Source organism: Tinamus guttatus, unplaced genomic scaffold (assembly GCF_059628265.1).
Source record: "Tinamus guttatus ecotype Peru unplaced genomic scaffold, ASM5962826v1 Tinamus_guttatus_pri_ptg000288l, whole genome shotgun sequence".
Lineage (NCBI taxonomy): Eukaryota > Metazoa > Chordata > Aves > Tinamiformes > Tinamidae > Tinamus > Tinamus guttatus.
Window position 1 is genome coordinate 2042280 of NW_028288822.1, and position 24031 is coordinate 2066310.

Sequence of the window (24031 nt, forward strand, 5' to 3'; positions counted from 1 at the left end):
TTTGCTTCGATAGCAAATATTCCTCAAGTCAGTTTTTTTTATTAGGCAAGTGCATCAAGTTATTTTTGTTTGTTTGTTTGTTTTCCTTCAAACTGCACTTAATATTATGCATAAATAAGATTAGTAAAATTCTAAAAAAAAATTCTAAAATTCTGTCAGAAGAGTAAAATACTCAAGATGTCACCTAGCTGTTTTTGACAAGCCAGCTATGCACAGAATCTATAGAAAACTTCCATACACAGCCACACAAGAATCTAAATTCTCCTACAAACAGTAGAGACCTGCTTCCATAAAGAAACATATGTTTTTCTTTTAGTGACCTTGCACAAAAATTTCAAGCAATTAAAATTATATTCTGAATTATTGTTCATCATAATGATTATTTCTAGGTCAGATACCTCTTATCTGCAGCATTTCTCTAGTGCTGTATTAGTAGCGTTTTCAAATCCTAAAATACCACTTCTCAGAGAGGCTGGGAATAGCCAGTTTGAAGAACTGTGTTCTAGAGAGTGGGAGGAATGAAACCATCACCAAATGATTAATAACCTGAAAAGCTAAAGTTAACTCACTTAAATAGAAGGAAAAGATCAGACTGACTGCTCAGGGAAGATCAAATCTTTAAAACTTAAAAGCACCCATTAATATATTATTTACTATTATTCTGAACTGCTGGTATCTGCCTGCTGTGGTCTGTTTTTCTCAACAGGATGGTTTATTTTCTAGGTGACAGCTGTACATATACATTAAGCAGAGAGCCTCGCAAACGTCTACACGTCATTGCTGAAATGGAGATTAACCTGGGATAGTGTCAAAATAGTAATGCTGAGCTCAGGGAGAAAATTGCTTCCCACGGACGTCTCTCCAAAATTTAAGCTTTTTGCTTACATGTGCAAGTAAACATGTGTCTGGGGATGAAGAGAACTAGCAGACCTTCAGGGGCTGCTATGGAGAACGAGCTCAAGACAAGGTTACAACAACCCGCAGGGTTTGTCCAGCGTCTTGCTACGACTGCCCTCTCCCCATGGGAAGCTGAAGGAGCTGCCACAAGAAATGCCATTAAGGAATTGGGATGGGAGAGGAAGTCTTTCCTCTCTCATTTAGGCCTCTTTTGGCAAGGCGCAACTGGCAGAGATCTACAACCTGGTTTTCTGCCCCTTTCACCATTGCTCGTTTGGGGCCAATTTCCACAAAACCACAATACTGGGAATTTGCCAGTGGAGTAGTCAGAGCTAGTCCCACCGACCTCTTTCTTTCCCTTCTTGGAGGAGGAATGAAATGCTGACTGCTTGCACCAATGCGATTAGAAGAAAGGCATGACTCCAGCCGACAGACTTAAAACAGGACAACGTGCAGCTATGTGTTCCTCAGTAACTCATCGTAATTCTCTCTAATTACTCTCATGTGCACTAATACTTACGTGCCATGCTGTGAGAGCAAACGGATGCACCTCGAATCTGCTCCACTGGCACCTTGGCTGCTTTTCACCACCCACCTGACTTGAAAAGCATGGTTGGATTTCTATGTATCTATACATTTCTATGCATCTATGGATTAATTCTATGTATTAGTTGTATCTCTATGCATAGGTGTATTTAAGCTTAAGTGGGAAAATGATGAAAGTAATTAGTGAACCAGTAGGAAAGGAAACGGGTTGAAGCAAACGCACACCGCAGCTTCAATGCTTCGACCAAATGTGGGAAAAGACTACATTAATGGCAATCATGTCAGCCTTGTGGCACCACACGGCTTACAGGAAAAAAAGGAAGAAAGAAGAGTCTGTGTTCAGCATGATATCCACATATCTGGAGTATTAACAGATTGTGGGTCTTGTCTGTGCCATGCTTAGTAATGCAAACAATGAAACGATTATTCATTCCAGAAAGCAGGGACTTGAAGTTTTTGCAGGCACTAAAATATCAGAATTAAGTGCTAGAAAATGAACAATAAGCTTTTAAATAAAAAGTGCTGATACCTGTTTCACTAAAATGAAAAAAAAAAGAAGAAAATTAAGTAAAATGAATCTAAATGACTAATCAAAAGTCATACTGTAGGCAGCTTACCATGTTTTGTGCTAAATTAAACACATCATTATCCTGAAATTGGAAAGCTATTTAACAGAAATGGAATTTTTGCTTCCCTGAAATGTGTTGCTTTGCAACAAAGCGGATTTCATTTCTGCAGTCAAACACTCGGTGAATGAGTCCCAGGGCTAGAAGTTGTATGTGTTATTAGACAGCATTAACTTCTTCTCGCTGAAGTAAACAAGGCTTTTCTCACAATAAAGTGGCCAATCTCTCTAAATGCATTTAAATGCAGACAGGGTGTCCTGGGCCTCACACAACTGGTGAGTTTTAAAATAAATATGGAGAATGAGCGAGTTAAAATGGAACTAGCTTGCATTACACATTTGATTTTAGTGCACATGAAGATAGATTTGAAATATGGAAGGGTTTATATTAACTTATTTTCCAGGAACGTAAAAGAAAGTACATATGCAAAATGAGAAAAATAAGTAGTTCTAGTTTCAAGACTGCACCACAAGTATTTACTCTGGTTGGATATGATGATCGTTCTGTTTTCCTTTAGCACAATTTTCCGCTATGTGCTTTCATATCAAGTCTTCAAAACTGACAACTTAGCATATTTTAAGATAAAAGCTGGAATAAGGAGTTCACAAACAAATGCAATAAAAAGCTTAGAGGCCGGCTCTAATCTCATTCAGTGACAGATTAATAGGAGCACGCAGGAACAAAAATTTTAGAAATCTCTGAGCAACCGTCAAGTCTACGTTCTTCACGTAGCTGACATTTGTCTGAAGAATAGCGGAGAGTGCGTTCTTCCAGGTTAGCATTTTTTCTCCTTTGCTTTTTTCCTTTAGCAGTTTTTAAAGCTGCTGAAGGTAAGTGCAGTATAAGCTGAGTCCCAGGATTCTGCTGTAAGCAGAGCTAAGCTGTCAAATCCTGTTCCCTTCCAAAGAGCAGCACAAGCATTAATCTCGTGTGCCATATAACCCTGACACACACCTATAATGTAATAATGCCTAAGGTCCCGGCCACTGGAGATGGTGCTTAGAAAGACACAGGCGGGCATCGTGCAGACACCAGCTTTCTTAGCTAGAACTGTGCTTACTTCCAAGGCAAGAAGATGCCTTTTTCCACATATGTTTCAAAAAAGAATCCCAAGAGCCAGATTTTGGCATTTGAACATAATGGCCATGCAAACCCTGGGAAGTGCCTGGATGCAGCCCGTTTCTGCACTTGTCCCTGCTGCGCGCCGTTCTCCGAGGGTGCAACGCGTGCTCGCGCTTTTAGGCACGACGGGGCACGCTGCAAAAGCCTCACAAGACTCTCCCAGGATTTAAAGAAAACAGAGCTGCAGCTCAAAAGAAAAGCGTAGACATTAAAAAAATATTTTCTTAAAACCACAGATTACTTATCCATGTTATAAGCTATTGCTGTAAACAGAAAAAAAATAAGGAGGCTGGCTCCTGCAAGGCCTGTTGACTGAGTCAGTTTTTGACTGCTGATGACTCCTGCATACCCCGCAGCAAAATTTCTGTAATGCATGATTTTGAATTATGTTTTAAAATGCCCTCTACAAAGATTAACCAGTGGGATAAGTAAGTGTTCAGACTATATGTGCTTGTTTTACTGGTCTTCATCCTTGTAATTAAGGCTCCACGAAATTGTAGCTTTGTTGCTGAAGAATCAGCTAACAGACTTCCAATTTATTAGGTGCAACATTCTATTTAACAACAGCTTAAGATCACCATCACTGGAAAATTTTAGTTTTTCCTCACTGGCTGGAGAAATTTTCCTTGCATGGCATAATGACTTCTCATTCTTTCTCAAAAACAAATTACCTGCAAGCAGCAAACTCATCAACAAATTTGAGGTAGAATTTCATATAAAAATGACCTAAGCAGGGGAACGCTAATCTTAAATTAATTTTCATATAAGACTTCCAGTCTGAGCATAGCTAGATGGATGATCAAATAAGTAAGAGAAGGATTGCCATAGCCTGAAATTTTTTTCTTCTTTGAATGCTTGTTAATGGACTAAATACTACATATTAAGCATTATATTCTGGCCTGTTTGTGGTTACCAGAAGTTCACAAAAAGAATCAGATATATAACTGAATATCTGAGATATAACTGAATAACTTTATTTTCCTAAAACTGGCAACATGTTAACAAATAATAATAGCAAAGCAAACAAAAGCCTGGACAACACTGAAGACAACTTACAATTAAAGATCTAACAGTCAGGTCTTAATTCTTTTGGATCAATGTTCTACAGCATTTTGTCTAACCATGGCCGAACTCAATGGAAATTGATGTGCCCAGGAATATTTTGTAAGTTCACTTTTTAAGTTTTAGACCTTTACACAGATAAATTTGTAACCCAGTATTAAAAACATGCACTTTGTTCTACTAAATCAAGCTGCTGAAGCTGAGCAGAAACCAGCACTTCAAACCTTCCAAGCTTCTGGTACTTCAGGACATGCACAGGAGTGCCAGGGAAAGCTTGGGTTCTACAGCCGCTTATTTCCAATCTCCATTTTCCTCATTTGTCATTTTTACAACATTCTTGTGAGAAACTGTGCATGATGAGAAATAACACCGAACTGCAGGATATTCCTGCTTAGTTCATTAGCAATGTGACAACTCCCACTTGACAGTAATAAAGAACATCATCCATGCTTATTACCCAGTCTTTTTTGGTTGTAAGGAAATATGTTCCCTGAAACAGACAATAACAACTCTCACTGATATTTGTATAACGCTACCAAAAATTCTAAATAAATAATAACACATGCTTGGATAAGTTCTATTGATGAAGGATGTAAAACTTGATATTCTCAGTTATTACTTCAAGTGTCTGTATAATAATTAAAACTTCTGGCTCTGTTATTAGACTCATTGTTATACTTCCCTAGACCATAAAAGAGGAGTGTGTTAACCTCATTAGGATTCTGCTTGTCCTCTGAAAAAAAAAAAATACGGGATTTGAATCCATGCCAAATGTAGAAATCTATGAACTTCTCCTTCACACCGTTTGGACCTGAGCAATATTACTCTATTTTCATACGGATATTCTGCAGGTTTTTATACTGCAGGAGATAAACACAGACACAGTGGGCTTGATATCCTCCTTTCCCAGCTCAGTTTCGCTCTACCTGGCTCTCCTCCAGGACCCCGGTTTCTGAACCTCCTTGCCTCCAATCCCATCAATGCAAGCTCTCTGAAGATCTTTTTCCAAATACTACTACTTCCAGAAGGTACAAATTAGTGTCTGCTGGATTGTGTACACAAGTGACAGTGTATTGGAAGATAATAAAATATTTAAAATAATTTAACTTCTTTTTCTTTTGTTGAATGCACTGAAATGGAGAACAGTTCGCTCAACAAGCCTCAGGTAGAAGCAGCTTATCCCAGTTGAAATGAGACAGATATGAGTCAAATATCTGCTGAAGTCTCCACAATCACAGTAGAGAGGAGAAAGGGAATTATACCAGGAGAAATGCTTCCAAATAAATGGAAAGATGTGCACTTAAACTGAGTCCTATTCTATAAATAGCAAAAATATACCTGAACTAAACAGAATATACACTTTGATGGGTATTTCTATTTTAGACAGCCCTGTCCAAAATAAAAATCCTTGATGCATTTAAGTTTGTCTCAAAGTTCAGCTTCTATACATGATTTTAACATTAGGAAAAAACTCTAACTTTCATTGTTTTTAAAGATTTTTCAGTTTGTGCTGGCCAGCCCAAGCCCTTTGCCTATTTGAATATATATCTCTCCTGCCCCTCACCACTGAGAACACATATCCATGGGTAGCCCAAAGGCTATCACTGAACTATTTTGGAGAAAAAAAAAGTGATCTGATAATGAAGGTTGAACTCCAGATAGAGGACTAAATCCCTCCAATGTTACTGTGAGACAGGATTATGCATTTCATAGGGCAGTCCTCTGAAGGGATGGGCTAAAGCCTCATCTCCTTTGGGGGGTAAATGTGTCACATCACATAGACATGGATACACGCTATTCCTTGACAATTACTCCTTAGGGGACATCAGACTGACTTTGCAGCAATTCCACTTCCTAAATGCCTTTTTGAACTGTTTTACAGAAAAATCAAAAACTGCTAACAGTTTCTAGGCTCTGCAAATGGATAAGATCCTCCTGGTAGCCTCCTATGGCTGCAGAGAGCCACTCTCAATTCCCTTCTCCCCTGATTTTAGATGATGGTAAGATAAACCCTGTGAGCACACTGTCCAGTCTGTCACCATTTCATTTCTCCCACTGTATGGTTTAGAAATAGACTATTATTTCTAAATAACACTACTAAAACAGTAGTTTTGGTGCCAGTAAAACAGTTTTAAAAAATCACTACTAAAATAGTAAAACTAAACATTAGTAGATAGTATTGAGTAAGAGCTTCCATAATAGGGTGGAAATAACTTGGCCTGATACTGAAACCCACATTTATTATGAAATAGCTGTGGCATAGAACAGAACATAGAAGACAACAAAGATGATGCAAACTGATCAGCATCTGAGGTAAGTGTATCAGCTTCATTTATTGTATAAGTGATATGTATATTTAAATATGATGCAGAAATCATGGGAAATAGGGCATTCCTAACTGCAAATTGTGAGCTTTTTTTTCTTTTTTTCAACAGCAGCAAAGTTTCAGAATAGCTGAATTTGTTTTGAAAATAGCTGAGTTTATTTTAAGACAACACCTTTTCACATGGCAGACTGCATGTTAAGTAGAAGTACGGTGCATGCTAAGAAAACAGGATGAGGATAAATGTCTGTAAGCCCAGTCACATAAATCTCACATAATGTTAACCCTTGGGAGTCTTTCCTACTGTTACCAGCAAATAAAGAGGCAGTAGTTTTTCCATTATGAAAATATAGTCATCCTTTACCTGTGACCCTAAACCTGAAAATATCTTAAAATGTGTTAACAGTGAGAAGAACAATAGAACTAAGTTGTCAGATTTCATTTGATTTTAAGCCTGAAGCAGACAAAAAGCCTATCTCCAAAGAGCATTCCTGAGAAGGATATAACCTCCGGTGTTTGGTTGCCCTCCTGCATTCTTGAAGGAAAGAATGCATATGCTAATGGCCAACATTTTCTAAAGAAAAAACATATGGCGTTTTTTCCTACAGGCCAGAGAAGTATACGCAGAACAGCTAAGTAACTGCAATAATCATTCATTTGTTTTCCAGAACTGTCCTTCTAAACTGGTTAATAGATTGTTTTTAAATAAAATAGAAGTAAAATTCACATAGGAACAGGACTTTCTGATTAGAAATGTCCTATTTTGATTTTGGCTGCATTGAGGCAACATGCCTTTCTGACCCACCAATGCATGACATGGGGGTTGCAGTTCATTTAAACAGTAGTCCTGAGCAGCTAGGAGGTTTCCAGATGTGCTACTCTATATCCCTGCAACCAATAAATATGAGGAGGAGGACTGTTGGAATGCTAACATTTTCCCCAGAAAACTGCCCAAAGAGTTAAAGGCATTCATGATAAAAGCAGGCGCACCAGTTCTTGTTATGCTGCCAAAACTCAGTGTTTACCCATCTCAGAGTCCCCACCAGATGGGGCGAAAAAAAGTAATTTAGAAAGTCTCTTTTCCCAACAGTTTTGCCATAAAGAAGGGTATAGCTAAGAAAAACAAATGATTTATGTGGTAGAAACAGACTCATAAAGACGCATTCAAATAGTTGCACGTAGGTTTCTTGGCATTTACGTTAGCAGATATTTTGGGGGAGCATCTGCAATATAAACACTATCATGTTATTCCACACTTCATCATTTTGCCTGTCATTATATTTATAATTCACACATTTTGGTCTACAGCATGTGCTGCAAGAGGGGCTATAAATTGGAATGGGTGAATTTGGGGGTTGAAATTACTTTATGATTAAAGCCATAGGTGTACAGAACTGGAAGATGCTCAATGTCCCTAGCAAGGGACACTTGGGTATCTGCAGTAGCTTCCTAATGCTTAGGGATGCAACTAATCTATGACCCTAAAGCAAGCAATAGTTGGAGAAGGCCAGAAGTGCAAAAGCAAAGGAAGAGCAACAACTAAAAAGGGCTGAAAATCAAGATCCTATCTCACTGAAATGCAGCAGGAAAACACCTCTGTAGCCACGAATTGCTATGCCAAATGCCACCCTGACTGCAGTGCCAGAAGACTCTTTATCAGTCTCTTCCCTCCTCCAGACCAAACTGGAAAATCTCTGAGATTCCAGAGCAGAGCACCTTGTGAGGCCATGAACTATATATTGAACTGACGAGACCAGATAAAAACAACGAAAAGTGAAAAATATTTCTATTTCCATCAATTTTGTCATCAACAAGCTAGGAGAATATTATAAAAAGTGCAGTTGCAAACTGATGAGGTGATAATAAACATGAGAACAGACATCTTTACTTATAGGGAGACCAGGAAGACAGCAGAAAGCTAACTGGGAATCCTTCAGGTCTTTATGCTTAAGGTGCTTCTAGGTTTGCATTGTGCCATCTTCCTTGAAACAAAGGGAAGTCTTGGCATAACTTCCTTAGAGGAAGGACATTATCCTTTAATGCTTTAGATTAGCTGGTGTCTAGCCTATAAAAATTGAGATGCAGAGATTCTGAGGAAATTGGGAAAAGGGCTGGAGAGACAGAATTTTGCCCTTTACGTGCTACCCACACATTCCCAGAGTTAACTACATCTGGACATCTATCATGATTTTTATCAGGTGCAAAACTAAACAAGGTGCACCATATATAGTAAGACTGTTGCTTGGGCTGCTAAAGCAATCTGAAAGACTTGTTTATACAACTAGTAAAAGCGCCTCCCTCCCCTCACCCCCAAAAAAGGGTAAAGGATGCAAAGGATAATACCTTTCCCCTGATTTATTTTCAGAGATAATAAGAATGAGAATGATCTCGGGAAGTCTGTTTTCTTCAACGTTTTGGCGGGCACTGCTTTCCAACAGAGAAGTGTGTGTGTGTGTGTGTGTGTGTGTGTGCATGACCACGCATGGTTGCATTGCCCCTATGCAAAAGCCAGGCTGAAACCAAAGAAACAGAGCATGAGAAGAATGGGGTATGTCTGTGTTTGTAAATGTGCATCAGCTGCTCAAAAAAATAACATTCAGAGTACTCTTTTTACTTATTTCAGCATAGTGTCATGACCATACTTATGATGTAGCCCAAACTACCTTATTTCATGAAGCAAATGCCAGACCAGCAAAGGTCTAGACTAGCTTGCACTCAGTATTACTAATTTAAACAAAACAAGAATCTCCTATAATTTCTTAAGTATGTAATATAACTAAAGTACTTAAAGGCTTTATTATGACTATGGTCCATATCCTGCCTCCACAAAAGGGGCGCTTGGCATTGACTTCTACAGGAGCAGGATATTTTCCTATGATGTTTTAGTTTAGGTTGATCACGAATATACTTCAGCATAGCTCAAAATATTTCCTTTGACGGTATGAAATTAGAGTAAGTCTCCAGCCTAATTATCTAATGTTATTCATATGACTGGTTAAAAACTATACTAAATCACTGCAGATTAGTCAGATGGCAAACTTAAACACAGTGCAACAGTTAAATTTAGTTTAAAGTTTCTATTAACATCTCCTTCTGAACAGTTCTGCAAGTTTCCTTTGTCACCAATAAGAGGGAATAACAACTTGTGAGTTAGTTTTATGAGAACACAGCAAATTTAAAACAACAGCTTCAATAATGTTTAATCAGCACATTTACACAGTTATATAGGAACTAACAAAATGTACTGCTATTCTAGTCAGACGCTTAAGGCAAAAGCCCCATGGGCACTTCATGTATTCAAGTCCTCCATGGACTACTCGAAACTCAGAAGGCTCCCAACACAAATAAATATTTTTATTTGCTGCGGCTGGGTAAACCTTCTCCTGGATTTGACATTTCTTAGGAAGCTGAGTTTAGGAAAAGATTGTACTATTGTCAGGCTTCTGGCTTACACATAACACTAGTCGAGGAGTAAAACTGACTGCTTGCTCTCCTACTTTTCCTGGGAAAGACAGTAATTGCTTGCTGTATGACATGCCTCTTATCAGTTCAGACTTAGTGTAATTTGTATGTAAGTCGAAGCTCTGTATAGTCCTAATTGATTCCTGCCAACATGGGCTGGGAGATTAAACAGACATCCAGCGTCTGCTTTCCCTTATGCATCCAGCCTAAGCTTCCACAGGACCGTAAGGATGTCTGAGTGCAAGCAAGCCCAGGTCACAGGCGAGCCCTTTGCAGCTACACAGTAATGGAAAGCCAGAGTTAAAAAAGTACAACATGGTACCACAGCTCTAGCCAAAATGCAAGATAAATGATATGTCAAATCCTAAAACCGCATTCTGCAGCTTCAGCTGTGCTCAGGCTGTAAAATACCCAAGCACTGCTACAATAGGAAAATATAAGCCAATACTGGCAAAGTGTTGTCACTGACATAAGGTCCTGCACACAATATGGCAGAAATCAAAACTGTATCAACTTGTCAACAAGCTGGGTTTGCTTCTATTTTTATTATTAGAAAGTAAGACCAAGTTCTACAGTAACATCCCCTCAGATGTTACGGATCCCCATCAGACTCCGGGGGATTGAAGATCAGTCTGGAATATGATCCCATTTGTCTTCATTACTAATATTCATACCAAAGTCTACAACAGAAATTTCAGTCTTGGACCTAAAGTGAAAGTGTAATTAAACTCTCTAACAAGAAATCATGTCTGTGCTTTACACTTACAGAACTGGGAGAACATTTGGGATTGTAGAGCAAACTTCCACAACTGGATGTTAAGCAAAGGTGAAAAAAAAAAAAGTGTTGCTTATTTTAATTGACATCACATTTCAGAGGTAACAGTTCAACAGGATTAACTGAGTAGCCCTCAGCTGTTTTCCAGCCACTGGCTTGATATTTTTGCATGTGACATTGCATTGCTGTTCAAGGCTCCAACGACCCAGCTAGGAGCACTTCTTATTACTGGGGGAAGAAAAAAAGAAAAAAAAACACTACCTAAATTTCACTAAAATCAGGCATCTATATCTAAGGATGAAACCCCAATTTCATGAAATGGAAGCTCCCTTTGGCTTCAGGCGAGCCTCGCTTTTACCACTGAGATCCAGATGACAACTCAGGTACCAATCTCTAAACACTAAATTTGAGAAGATCTAAAAATACAGATTATTTTCCAGTAAAAACAAACCACATCTAGAAGAGGCGGTGCATTTGCATTACCTGAATCAGCAGCTGTGATGAGTAAAACGTACTGCTGCTTGGTCTCCCGGTCCAGGCTGTGCACCAAGCGGAGCTCTCCGCTGGCTGTGAGCGTGAAGGCCCCTTCCTCATTTCCACCCGTGAGCACGTACGTGAGCTTGCTGTTCGGGCCTTGATCATCGTCCCTTGCTACGACCTACAAAAGCAATGCAAACGTGTGGGAAGAGTATCAATAACTGAGGACTTTGGGGGTTTCATAATTTTTCTGCAACAGAGGAAATCCATGATACTGACCCAAATTGGTGGATTGAATTAATCCAAAAGTCTTAAAACACAGTATAAATTATCCGTAATTGTGAAACAACAGAGCAGTAATGAACTTAAAGTGCTGTTTGAAAATACTAAATAATTGACTACTACTTTTTCCCAGGCATAAATACAGTAAAGACCGTGTTAGGGGTTCAGTGAAAACCACAGATGACTTGGTATAGGCTCAGCTCTGCATCTAAGTATGTATTGCATCTCCTGCTTTCTGAATCCATGTAATGATCTCTCATTATTTGTAACAGACCCACACATTCTCTAGCCAATGATCACAGACTTAGGAATTTGTTGCATGAAAGTTAAGACCAATCTGAGGTAGTACAGCAAACTCTTAAAATCCCGGGGTATGTGCAAAAGTGAAGGTTAACACCAAAGCCCAATGTAAAAAGCCCAGTGTGTTTTTCTGTTAAAAAAAAAAGGAAAAGTAGCCAAGCACTACATATGAGATTACAGACCCCAAAAGAACTTTTAAATTCTGTCGTAGAATTTTTTATTTTAATTTCAGAGGAAAAATACCACATATTAATTACATATATGAAGGTATAGCAAAAGCATACTTATTTTCTGAATGTACTGACCTGAAGAATGACTTTTGGAAGTACCTCTAAGTTCTCAGGGACATTTACAGCGTATGGAGAAAGTTCAAACATCGGAATATAATCATTAACATCCTTCAGAATAATATTTACTGTAGTGGTATCAGTCCTTGGGCTGCTTCCACGATCAGACGACTGAACAGTCAATGTATAGGAGGGCTGCTTTTCTCTGTCCAAAGGCTTAGCAACTGTTATCACACCCGTAACAGAATCGATCCGAAACTCATTATTGGGATCTCCACTGATGATGGAATAGCGGACCTGCCCATTCGTACCCTCATCGCCATCTGCAGCAAACACCTGGATTAAATCTGTCCCTGTTAAGGTATTTTCCCCAACTTCTACTTTATAAAGCTTCTGTGCAAAAAGGGGATTGTTATCATTAATGTCAAGGACTATAACGACAACATCTGTAGATGAGGAAAGGGATGGCTGTCCCTTGTCTGTAGCTACCACAGTCAATGTATAGTTAGAGACTGCTTCTCTGTCGAGCTCCCCAATAAGTCTTACTTCACCATCGATAGTGCCAATGCTGAATTTGTTTCCCAAAGGCCTAAGCAGGCTGTACTCAATGTAGCTGTTCGGACCACTGTCCGGGTCCGTTGCCTGGGCTTTGAATACGATCGTATCTATCGGCGTGTTTTCTGGGATGTAGGTCAGCTTCGGGGAGATGAAGCTTGGAGGGCTGTCGTTGACATCCAGCAGAATGATGGAAACTTGAGCTGTGCTCGTGTATCGGGACACTGGGGGAGCAGCCATGTCATGCACTTGAACGACAAGGCTATAGAAAGATTGACTTTCCCGATCCAAAGGCTGTTTGATGCTCAGCACTCCGTTCTTGTTGACGTTGAACTGTCCCAAGCTGTCCCCAGAGGCGATGCTGAAGGACAGCTGCGAGTTGGAGCCTGGAGGAGGAGGGGAAGAAAGGTAGAGAGACTGTGAACTAATCCTACTGACCTAGATATGAAGGTTTCTAGCCTGATTTCCTACAGAAGTGTGGATTATATACAGACATGCCGCCTGCTCAGCCTCCTCCTCCTAATTTTTGAATCTATGAGCTAATATAAGCCAGGTTTCATAGAGGAATGAAAATCTGTGAAATAATTATAATGACAAGAGTAGAAGAGAAAGAGAGCAAAAGAGAATGAAAAAAGCAAGGAAATATGAGTGAAAAGGAAAAAAAAAGAAGCGAGAGAGAAGAAAAAGAGAGATATTTATTAGAGTGGTCACTGAGAGAAATTAATGCAAACAGAGTTCAAGTCCATATTTTGTGGGGGGAACGGTTGAGCAAAGGGTAGTTTTTCTGGTAGACAGTCATTAGGGATGAAGGATAAAGATCCTTCAGAAACCAACATTCTGTAGTTCTGCTGCTTATGAAACAGATTTTTTTTTTGCTTATTTCCCCCCCATTTCTGGTAAAAAAACATTCACGATGACATGATTTCAAGAATTTTTCCACCCAATTAAAGAAACCCCAAACCAGAAGCTCCCAAGGCCAGACTGAGCAGGCCAACAGTGAATACTGTGGAGAGGTATGCTTACCGTATATGGAATAGTATTCAGAAATCTCAGATGAAAAGCCTTCAGCTTGTGATCAAAACATAACCAGCAATTATGGTCAAGAAAATGACTGATTATATCGGTACAGGAAATTAGTCCTGAATCCTGAGAAGGCTGTGAAATGACCTTAAATATGCCCTCTAGCAAACCAATACATGTTGACATTTTAATTCCAGAACTAGTTCTAAACACCTAATTGAAATCCTATTGCATTCTAAATAATGGTGAATATTTCTTTTTTTTTTTTTTTCCATCTTGGTTCATAAAGACTGTGATTTAGAATAAATGGATTAACAGACTGTTCTCTACTGCTTTACCCCCTCAAACTCTCTTTTTTTAATGCAAAGTAAACCAAGTTGTCTGATTAAATTGTTAATTACTCTGCTTTGCATTTTCCTATTTTTACCTAGAAGTTCCCTCTTTTCCCTCTGAGTGAATTGCTTTGATAATAAAATTAGTTCTGTATTCAATTTATTAATCATTACGATTTATTTTGATCAGGCTCAGAAACTAGTTCTGCTTGCCTTTCTCCCTCTGGCCACTCTAATTGGCACAATTCCCTCTCTCTTTTCTTGAAGGAACTTAATTATAAAGTAAATAGAATCAAACATGAAAGATAAAATACTTTAATGCAATTAAAGATATTAATATATTTATTTGCCATATATTAATTTTTCTACTTTGATCAATTGAAATACTGAAAGCATAATGCTATCTATTTTTGTTCAGATATATTTTAAAATGATTAATTATACAGAAGGAAGTCTTCTAATTTCAGTGAAATATTTTTTGTAACTAAAGATTTTGCTGTTTGACTTTGGAAATGGGGCAGAATTCGATTTTACAGGATAGAATTATGTTATTGTATTCATATTATCTTCTTCTCCACTGTTTTTCTCTATTTGTTCTCTCTGCAACTTCTAACTTGTTCTTTGACAAAGGTCGATGGAGGCAAACAGCTTTCATGGACCTTTTCATTCCTTGCCCTCTATTCACTTAGGTCTCAATGCTGCTAACGCTTGTACAGATTGAATTGTGGCTCCACTGAAGCAGCCTCAGAGTAGAGCTGGGACTTCCACTTAAATAAAGACAAAGAATGAATGATAGTTTTTAAAGTCCAAACTGGAGTCGTGCACCTCAGGCTCCAACCCTCCACACTGGGAGCTGGATTTTTCTTACTGAGAACAGAAGGGCTTCCTCCTCTTGGCTAAACCTTGCATCTATTTAATCTCGTGGTTTAATCTAGTAAAACTGATCGAACTCAGAGAGACAGCAACTAATTTTCATCAGGCTCTTGCAAGGATTTTGTTCTTGTTTTAATTTATTTAACAGCGAGTCATAAGGAAAAAAAATCCTATTTTTTTGTTTGTTTTGCATTCTGTAATTACCTATAGAGTCCAATTGGGAAATCCACCTTTTTTTTTTTTTTTTTTCCCCTTTGCTTGGAGAAATATTTTGGAGAAATATTAACAAACAGACAAGAGCTTGCTGTGCCCTGAGAAGGAAAATGCATTTGCCTGTTATTTCTACGTGGAAAAAAAATACAATCAGTGTTCAAGAAAACTGAGTTATTTATTCTTCTTGAAATAAATGAGAGCTGTAGCTGATATTTAATATTCGCCTACATATAACACTATTCAAGTTGACATAAACAGCTATTGTTTCCCTCGGAGTGCATCAAATAGAAAAATGACAATGGGAGTTGTTTTACTATCACAAAACTTTTTGCTCTCTATCGGGGCTTATCCTAAAGCAACAGGTTTATCTCATTATAAAACAATGTCTTTTCAGAGGTGTTACAAGCTAATGGATCATTTTAAAAAAATCATCAAGGACACTATATTCATGTGTACTGAGTATATTATCTATAAGCCACTCACAGAGGAGTATGTTACTTGTCATTTCTGTGCCCTAGCTAAATACGGGAAAACACAGAGATAACAAGTCTTGGGCTTGAAAGAGTAACATGCATGGGTAACATTTGCTGAAGTTAGTCTTATTGGGGAACGGGGCAGGCTCTTGGAATGAATCTTTTGGCCTACAAATTTTAAATCTAGACTGCTTTAAAAAGTAACTAAAGCACTAAAAGTAACTAAAAAAGCACTAAAGAAGTGCTTGCTTGTTTTTTTTTCATTCCGTATTTTCTTCCCACTGTTATGGATATGCAAGACCCAAGCACAACTTCCTCTTGAATTTTTAACATATTTATATAAAATAAAAGCTTTAATACAAGTGATGAAAGAGAGATCCATGCATGAATAGCCAATACGACTAAATTATAATTGCTAACTTGTTGGCTTATCTTATGGAGTCTCTTTTCTCTCGCCTTCTCAGTTTTACCTTAAAACTAGCTGCATAATTTCTATCCATTAGCACTAGAGCGTTCCCACAGAAAACCTTTCAGTTTGCACAAGCCAGACTTTCCTAAGGAAAAAAAAATGTTTTACTGAACAATTTGGATCAGCTCACTTGTTTTGTGCGCATAACCTGGTATTCTTCAAACCACTTAGGTGCTTTGTACCATAGGAAAAAAATAGTTCAGGTTAAGAAATTTCTATGAGCTTCATCAATCACATTGAGAGGAGGCAAAATTGCTTAACATATCACCTTCGCCTATAAAGTCAGTACGAGTTTTATGAATTCTTCTCTATTAGACCACCCTGACTGATGTCCGATGACATCTAAGAAAATGTGTGTGGTATTATTCAGAATGATATTTAAAAAGTGTTTTATGGCCATAGTGTATAATTATTCTTTTTTGGGACATAAGCTATATGGCAAACTCCTTAAGCTATAAAGGTCATGGCTTTCATGCTCCACCATCTTAACATCTCCTAAATAACCTGAAAAGCTTATTTTACATAGAAAATTTCCCATAATCTATTTTAATCATTTCTTTAACTCCCTTACTGTAGGTCACAATTCAGGACCCAGTTAAAAATTACTGAACATATAAGAAGATATGCTGCAATGATTGCAGATAAAGTCTCTTATATATACTTAAATATTTAAACTTGAAGAAAAAAGAAATGCAAGAGAATACTTAAGTCTATTTAACATGCATGTGCAACATGAACACATCTCAAGAATTGTCACTTGGTACTGTTGCCTAATTGTTGTAACATGCTTTAGGTATAACATCATTTTGAAAACTCATTTCCACAACAGTTCTATCAAAGAAACACTACTTAATTGTATTTTTAATATTTTTAATTCATGCCAAAAAGAAAAAAAGCCACCCTACCATCCTCTTGCCTTCTTAGACCTAATGGGAAAAATGAAGTAAACAATCTCTGTCTACAGAGGTTGACTAAGGCATCCTAAGGATATCCCTAATTTGTCCTTTGTGTTGAGTCTTCCAATGTGTTACCAATGTGAATTTTATTTATGATCAGAATTTATTTATCATCAGAAAGGTAGAATGCGAGGAAGCACATACCATCATCCGCATCAGTAACGCTGAAGTTGAGAATAGTAGAACCTGGAGGTAGGTTCTCCATCAGAGAGGTGCTGTACGAGCTCATGCTGAACACGGGTGCATTATCATTTATGTCTAATATATTGAAGTACACTCTGATGGTGGTGAATTGGCCTCCCCCATCTTCTGCACGGACGGTTAGTATGTAATACTGCTGCAGTTCGTAGTCCAACACGCGAGTCAGGTTGAAGACTCCGGTAACGGGATTCAGGAAGAACATGCCATCTTCGTCATCCTCGCTGACGGTGTACGTGATTTCTCCATTTATGCCGGAGTCGTCATCAGTAGCTAATATAGCTGCCACTAAAGAACCTGCATGAGAAAATAGCAAAAAAAAAAAAAAAAAGGGGGCAAAATAAGCCACTCAAAAAAGGCATAATATCGACATGGCTAGAGAGGCCTCAGAACTAAGTGTTCCTGCAGGACAACAATTCAAGCCTCAGAAATATATACTACTACATATTTTCTTCTTCCTGATCAAAGGATCCTTTTTCTCCCCAAAGACAATTTATTTAAACCTTCCATATATTCAGTCTTAAATTCATACTCAACATCATACTTAATGCAGCTGCTATACTGCAAGGGGGACGAGGAAACTCTCTCTATCTGGGATAGAAAACAGATACCCAAAGGGGAAACCTCACACTGCCTCCCCTCCAGAGGAGCTTGCCAGCTGCTCTGGGATAGCTGGAAAATGGGATGAGAAAAGCTGCCGCCCTTCAAGCACTGAATCAGCCTGTTCCTTCCCTCTGTATCCAACACGCTGAGCCAGGGCCAAGGTGCAAATCCACAACCTATGTGGCCAAGGGCACACTGACCTGGATTTGAGTCTAAATCCAAGATTCTCCAGAAATCGAGTGTGTTCAATCGAGTTGAAAAATTAATTTGCAATCTTACATTTATCAGCAATTAAAGCGAAGAACCTCATGTCAACATGGAGGGACTGATGCTCACTAGTTGCGGAGTTATTCCGTATGGCAGCATCATGTTTTAGTGTAAAACTTCCCTGTTCTTGTCTTTGCAGTGAGGATGGGACAAACATGGGCCCCTGTGCTCAGACAATGTTCTAATAAAAGCTTGAATGCTATTTCCATGCCATTTAGACCTCTGGGGTCTATGCATGTTTTAGTACAAGCAGTTAAGATCCTGCAGCTCCTACTATTGGCAGATGCTGCTTTTTTAATATCATTCTGTATAAAATTACAGAAAAATATTGAAAAAATTACTTGGAGAAACATTCATTTCTCAGCTAGAGACAAAAAGCAGCACAGTTTTGGGGAAAAAAAAATCTAAGTAGTATTTAGCCTAAGGGCTGAGCCTTTAAATAACAAAATACTCCTGTATATGAAATAAACTTTTAAAAAGAGTAAAAGAGAGATCTGTGATTTGGTTTGGGGAACAGAATTAATTATCTAGAAGTTAAATTTTATGTAAAAACCTTGTAAAATAACAACAGAGACTGAAGTGAAAGATTAATCAAGGAAATGCAATGTTAGGGTTAGTATTTGAGTGTATGTAGGAAACACTATTAAAGAATCAATGTATAAACTATTGGCTGTGCAGTTGTCACTAACTTTATGACCTCACCCACAATGGATTAAATATAATAACTCACATTCATTGAAGACTGTTCTCTAAATCAATCAACTTGGCACCTTCTTCTTGATAGGGTATATTTCCATTGCGCAAAATGTTCCTCCTGCTATTTTCCTGCTTACTATTTTTTTTAAGTGTCAATACCAAGGGGCTTCCATCAGGACACAGGCATAATCCCTGCTCCTCATCTACGAATTACGATTTTGAGTGTCAACAATTTCTCTGTTTCCAAATAGATACTCTGGTTGGTCTAACCTCTGACAGCTGCTGCCTAGTGCTCAAGACTGCTACCCCTTGACCTCCTGTTGACTGTCAAGAAGAAAACTGCAGTCAACTTTAGGAGCATCTCTTGCTTACCTGGAGTGGCATCTTCAGGAATGTCAAAGGAGTACACCGGTTTGGAGAATTTGGGTATGTGGTCATTGACATCACTAACAGTGATGTTTATTCTCATGTCGGAGGACTGCAGGCCATCGTCGGCGCGCACCAGCAAGGAGTATTTGGAGCGGCGCTCTCGGTCCAAGCGCTTGGTGGCTATCAGGTCTCCCGACTCGGGGTCAATATGGAAGCTGTCGTCTGCACCGCTGATAATAGTGTATGTGACAAGGGCATTTGCTCCCTAAGCAAAAACAAAAGGGGTCAAGTCAAGTTATTTGCCAGATAAATCTCATCAAAATTTCCAATAAGAAAAAAATCGTTCTAGTAATGGCATTTGGTAAATAATTTTTGGAACAGTTTTCTTAATACGTAGTCTTCTTGCCTTTCAGCCTTTGCTTCTGTGCCCCATCAAAGATGTATTCACACATAGCTCTTTTAAATAAAAGACATAAAAAGATTATTTAAATATGCTTTTTGCTAGAGCATTCATAAAAAGATGAGATCCAGTCAGCAAAACAAAGCTCTGATACATGTTTTAATTTCAAGCCTGTGTTAATTAAGCAACCTACTCACTATAGTGTCTTCTCTCTTGACAGGGAATCAGTGTTTATTCTTAGTTTATATTTTAAAGTTAAATTAAACAAGCATCCTCACACCAAGCACAGCTTGGCGCTTTCTGCTCACTGCCTGTGGGAATAGGGAAGGTGGTGAAGAGTGGGGAGAAAAGGGCAGGAAGGAAAGGAGGAAGAGCTGCTGCCAGACAGCAGCACCAACAGCCATCACGGGCAGCAAGATCCTCAGGGCTCTGGGGAAACTCGCAGGGTCGCGCTTAGATGTGCACCCTGCAGCAGCCCCCAAAAGCATCATTTAGGCATAGGATGCATTTACCCAGAGTTATGAATAAACAGCTGCAAAGGGACAAATCATGTGTCACCAAAGTCACAATTCTGACCTCTCAGGCTATACCTCTGCAAGTCAAAAACACTTATTGCAGGGGTCACACAAAATACTCCATTCCATCTTGGGGGAAAAAGAAAAAAAAAACAGTTTAATTTGGATTTTAAGCATTTTGGTCAAAAAAAATGAAAGAAAAGTAATTGCTCAGTCAGCACCTCTTCCCCAACTTTGAAGTTCACAATTAAAATTTAAATATTTTGGGTTCAGCTCCCTCTTTCCCTTTCTTTTGTTGGGAAACGAAAGGTTTAGCATCTTCCAACATTGGATACATGTACCTGTACTCCTATATATTATAGAGCCCAACTATATATTTTGTTGAGCAGCTAATGGCTTGCGCTTTCCCCCCACCTTCCCCACTGCTGCTGTTCCTGCACCTGGTGACAGATCAAAGCTCAGATTTCCCAGATGAATCCTACTGCTAACTGAGGTGCACTTCTGCAGAAGAAAACAGACCGAAGAAAACGGAGAAAAGTATAGCTGCTTGAAACACTCCGGGCTAAAAAAGCAAATTAACTGAGGTAAATGCCAGCACATATTGGTGAGATGACAGAAAAACATTAGTTACCTGACCTTATGATAGCGCCTCGTGCCAAACCTTTTCTCTGGGGTGTTGTTTCAAAGAGTAGGAATCAGCTAACTGATAAAATAAAATTTCAAAAGAAAACAACTTTCTACAGGTGCCCAGCCTTGATCTGCTGCCTGCGGTACTTCGGTGTACATAGGATCTGTATGTTCAGGTGTACCTGGTGTATGTAGTGCATTTTCCTGTAATTGTGTGGCTTAACAAAAACATTTGATGAGAATTTAAGATTTCACAAGCGACCACATACTTTATAGTTTGTTTGACTAGCCAGCTTTCTCATAATAGAGCACAGCTAAAACAGCAACTACGCTTGATACCACTCTAATTGAATTAGCAGCCTTACATGCATTAGCTGAGGAACAAAGACAAATATAAATATGTAAAACCTACAAAAAAAAAGCTGTGCAAGAGATAGAAATTTCTCATCCACCATGGACTGAAAATAAACACCAAGTGCTAGAAGTTTTCATAATTCTTAAGTCTTTGGTACCACTTTGTACCTGTCTTTACATCTTTTCTCAGATCTCTATGAAGTCCTTATTTTAACAGCAAAGAGTCTGAAAACTAAACACTATTGTTTAATAGTATCTGGTAAGAGGGACTGTACACAGTTCAGCTGCAGCTTCTAAGGTTTCTGTCACTCACCTGTCTGGAAGCTACAAACTAGATTCTGAAAGCAAGCATGGGTGTAGAAAGGTGAGCAATGTGCTAAAAACTTTGAGGTCTACTTCAAAAGGTTTGAATTACAAATATTCTGGGACCCAAATTGAAATGTAGACGCTTTTACGAAAAAAGATTGACTGATTTCTGTATACTTTAACAGATTCTCACCGGAATGAGGGCTTTAGAGTAGGCAATACATTAATTGCATTTTAGGCGTAATCTAAAAGAGGCCGGAGCCTAACACATGGCTAAAATCTTAGATTTCTGATTGCTGTATCATAGCAGAGTATTACTTTAACATTTACTTCTTCCTAACCTGAAGACAAGCATTTTAAGATACAGAGCTACAATTTTTTTTAGCAATAGACACCTTTCCAAAGTCCTCCTTTTTGTCCCTATGACAGATTGCTACCAGAAAATATAGGAAAGAACAAGAACACATTCCTATCATTACTGAGGGCATTTCAACAGTTCCCTATTTAGTAGCAAAATCTATTAACAGTCACAGCAGTACTAACTGACAGACATTAAGGTAATGTGAAAAAAGCCAGAAATACAATTCTCCTAATAGGATTGAATTACCTTCTGATTTGAATGCATGATTGCTTATTGTTTTTAAGAGTAATTCTATATTTTAATGACAACGTACAATTCTTAGCATGATCATATTGACTTTTTAGGCTTTGACAGAAAAATCAGTTCAAATGAATGAAACAATGCAAGTAATATCTTAGTAACTTTTACATTCCAAAAGAAACAAAAAGATCAAATTATATTCAGATATGTTTGCTTGACACACATCCAACATGACTGCCAAGTGTTTAACATCAGTTGCTCAGAAGGCTTTTGCTATTTTCTCTACAGCTCCTTAGTAGCAAGGTCCTCACAGTACTGAACCTACACTGGCAAAAATATTCTCTGGTTGGGTTCAGGTACAAAGTAGATAATTTCACTGTCTTTTACTGAAAAAAAAATCTTTCAGGAGAGGATAAGAGTGGCATTAGGTAGTTCTAGTGAACTAGCGAGCAGGCATTCTCAAAACTTTTCTTGTTCTCTAAGTCTTGTCTAATGTGAGTTTTATTGCAAACCCTGAATTGGGCTTGAATGTAACATTTTCATGTTTCAAAGCTGGTTAGATTTAAAGCTGTGGTTTTAAACAGAATGACTTAATAAATCTTAATTACAAGCTTGTCAGCCCAGGATCTTTGCCAAGTCAGTGGGTACGATGTCTGATGAGGTTGATAAAAATAGTACCATCTAGAACCAAAACATGGGGGCATTTTTGGAATTGCTCATTAAGTGATGTTATGAAAACATGAACTCGTTATATACAAGGCAGCAATCAGCCTCCAGCTGATAAGGCCTTTGTTTCACATTTGCTTGCTACTCTATGATACTTGCTAAATATAGTCTTGTGAATGGGCCAAATCAGTATAAAGAACTGGATCCTCCAAACTTGGACTTCCAAGACCAAGTTCTTACTAAAGAAATAAAATAATATGTACAAAATATATATTTCCAGATGTGCTTTTTCAGTGGTTATTCAAATATGAAGCCATTATCCTACCTCATCAGCATCCATGGCTGTCAGCTGCATTATTTTAGATCCATCTCCTATATTCTCTTCTACAGTCAGATCAAGCATATCTGTGGGGAATACTGGTGGGTTGTCATTGATATCTTGAAGCGTTATTTCCACCTATGTAGAGCAGGAAGCAAAAAAAAGTCACGTGAGCACTCTGAGTTAGACATTGATTAAACCTGAATGTTACAAATCGCATAATTTTTAAAGAAATCGGGTAAATTATGTTTAATCATAGGAATTAGAACATTTCCAAATAACACCAACAGGAAAAGCCCCTCTGGATAATAAAATTCCACATTGTTATAAAATACTCTTAGGAAAGTCTCTAACATAAATAAAGTTAATTTGACTTGTTGATAGCAACTGATTTTAAGTGGACCTAGTCTAGTTTATATTGGAAAAGATCCACTGATCGACTGTCACTGTAATCCCCAAAGTTGGCCCCTGGAGGATAGCTGCCAAGACCCAGGGCAGGAGATTATTCAACCATTAAATGCTGCTTGACACAAAGATGAGGTGGTGTAAAATTCTCTCTGAAATGTTTATATATTGGCAACTCTCAGTTCTGAGGGAGGAAAAAACACCCCTGCACTTTATATTTAAAAACATTTTGGTTTTCCCTTGCTCAAAACTCTCTAATTGCAAACACAAATGTTGCTTTAGGTGCACCCACCAGCATCCACTCTCCTTGACAACACACATTTAAGCATTCTTTTCATATGCTATACTATGTGCTTTTTCAAGTAGCAATGACAGTGTCAGAAAGATGTATTTTTTTATTCACAGTTCTCCACAAACAGGATTGCTTGGTTCTCACAGCCTGGCTGCTGCCAATGCAAAAAGCTGTAGAGCTTGATTTTCCCTGGTTGCTGAATATGATGCATAATACTCCAATTAAAAAAAAAAAAAAAAAAAAAGAAAGAGAGGACACGGCTGTTTTTTATCTAGCATGGGGGGGAAAAGGAAACAAATAAACAAAAACGGAGGCTTGTTTTAGGTCATCAAGTCTTTTTACCAAAGAGAAACCTAAGTAACT

The 24031-nt window shown here is 38.3% G+C and overlaps 1 protein-coding gene across 1 annotated transcript in view; it reads right to left on the reverse strand.

Moving 5' to 3' along the window:
* The window catches only part of FAT4 (FAT atypical cadherin 4), a 128867-nt gene that overhangs the window by 40306 nt on the left and 64530 nt on the right, over positions 1–24031 (reverse strand). The window contains exons 2-6 of the mRNA XM_088527695.1: positions 22978–23109; positions 19187–19448; positions 17195–17545; positions 12178–13100; positions 11297–11471 (exon numbers count right to left, since the gene is read on the reverse strand). Of these exons, the coding sequence (XP_088383821.1) occupies positions 11297–11471; positions 12178–13100; positions 17195–17545; positions 19187–19448; positions 22978–23109 (1843 nt within the window). The remainder of the gene's footprint in view (positions 1–11296; positions 11472–12177; positions 13101–17194; positions 17546–19186; positions 19449–22977; positions 23110–24031) is intronic.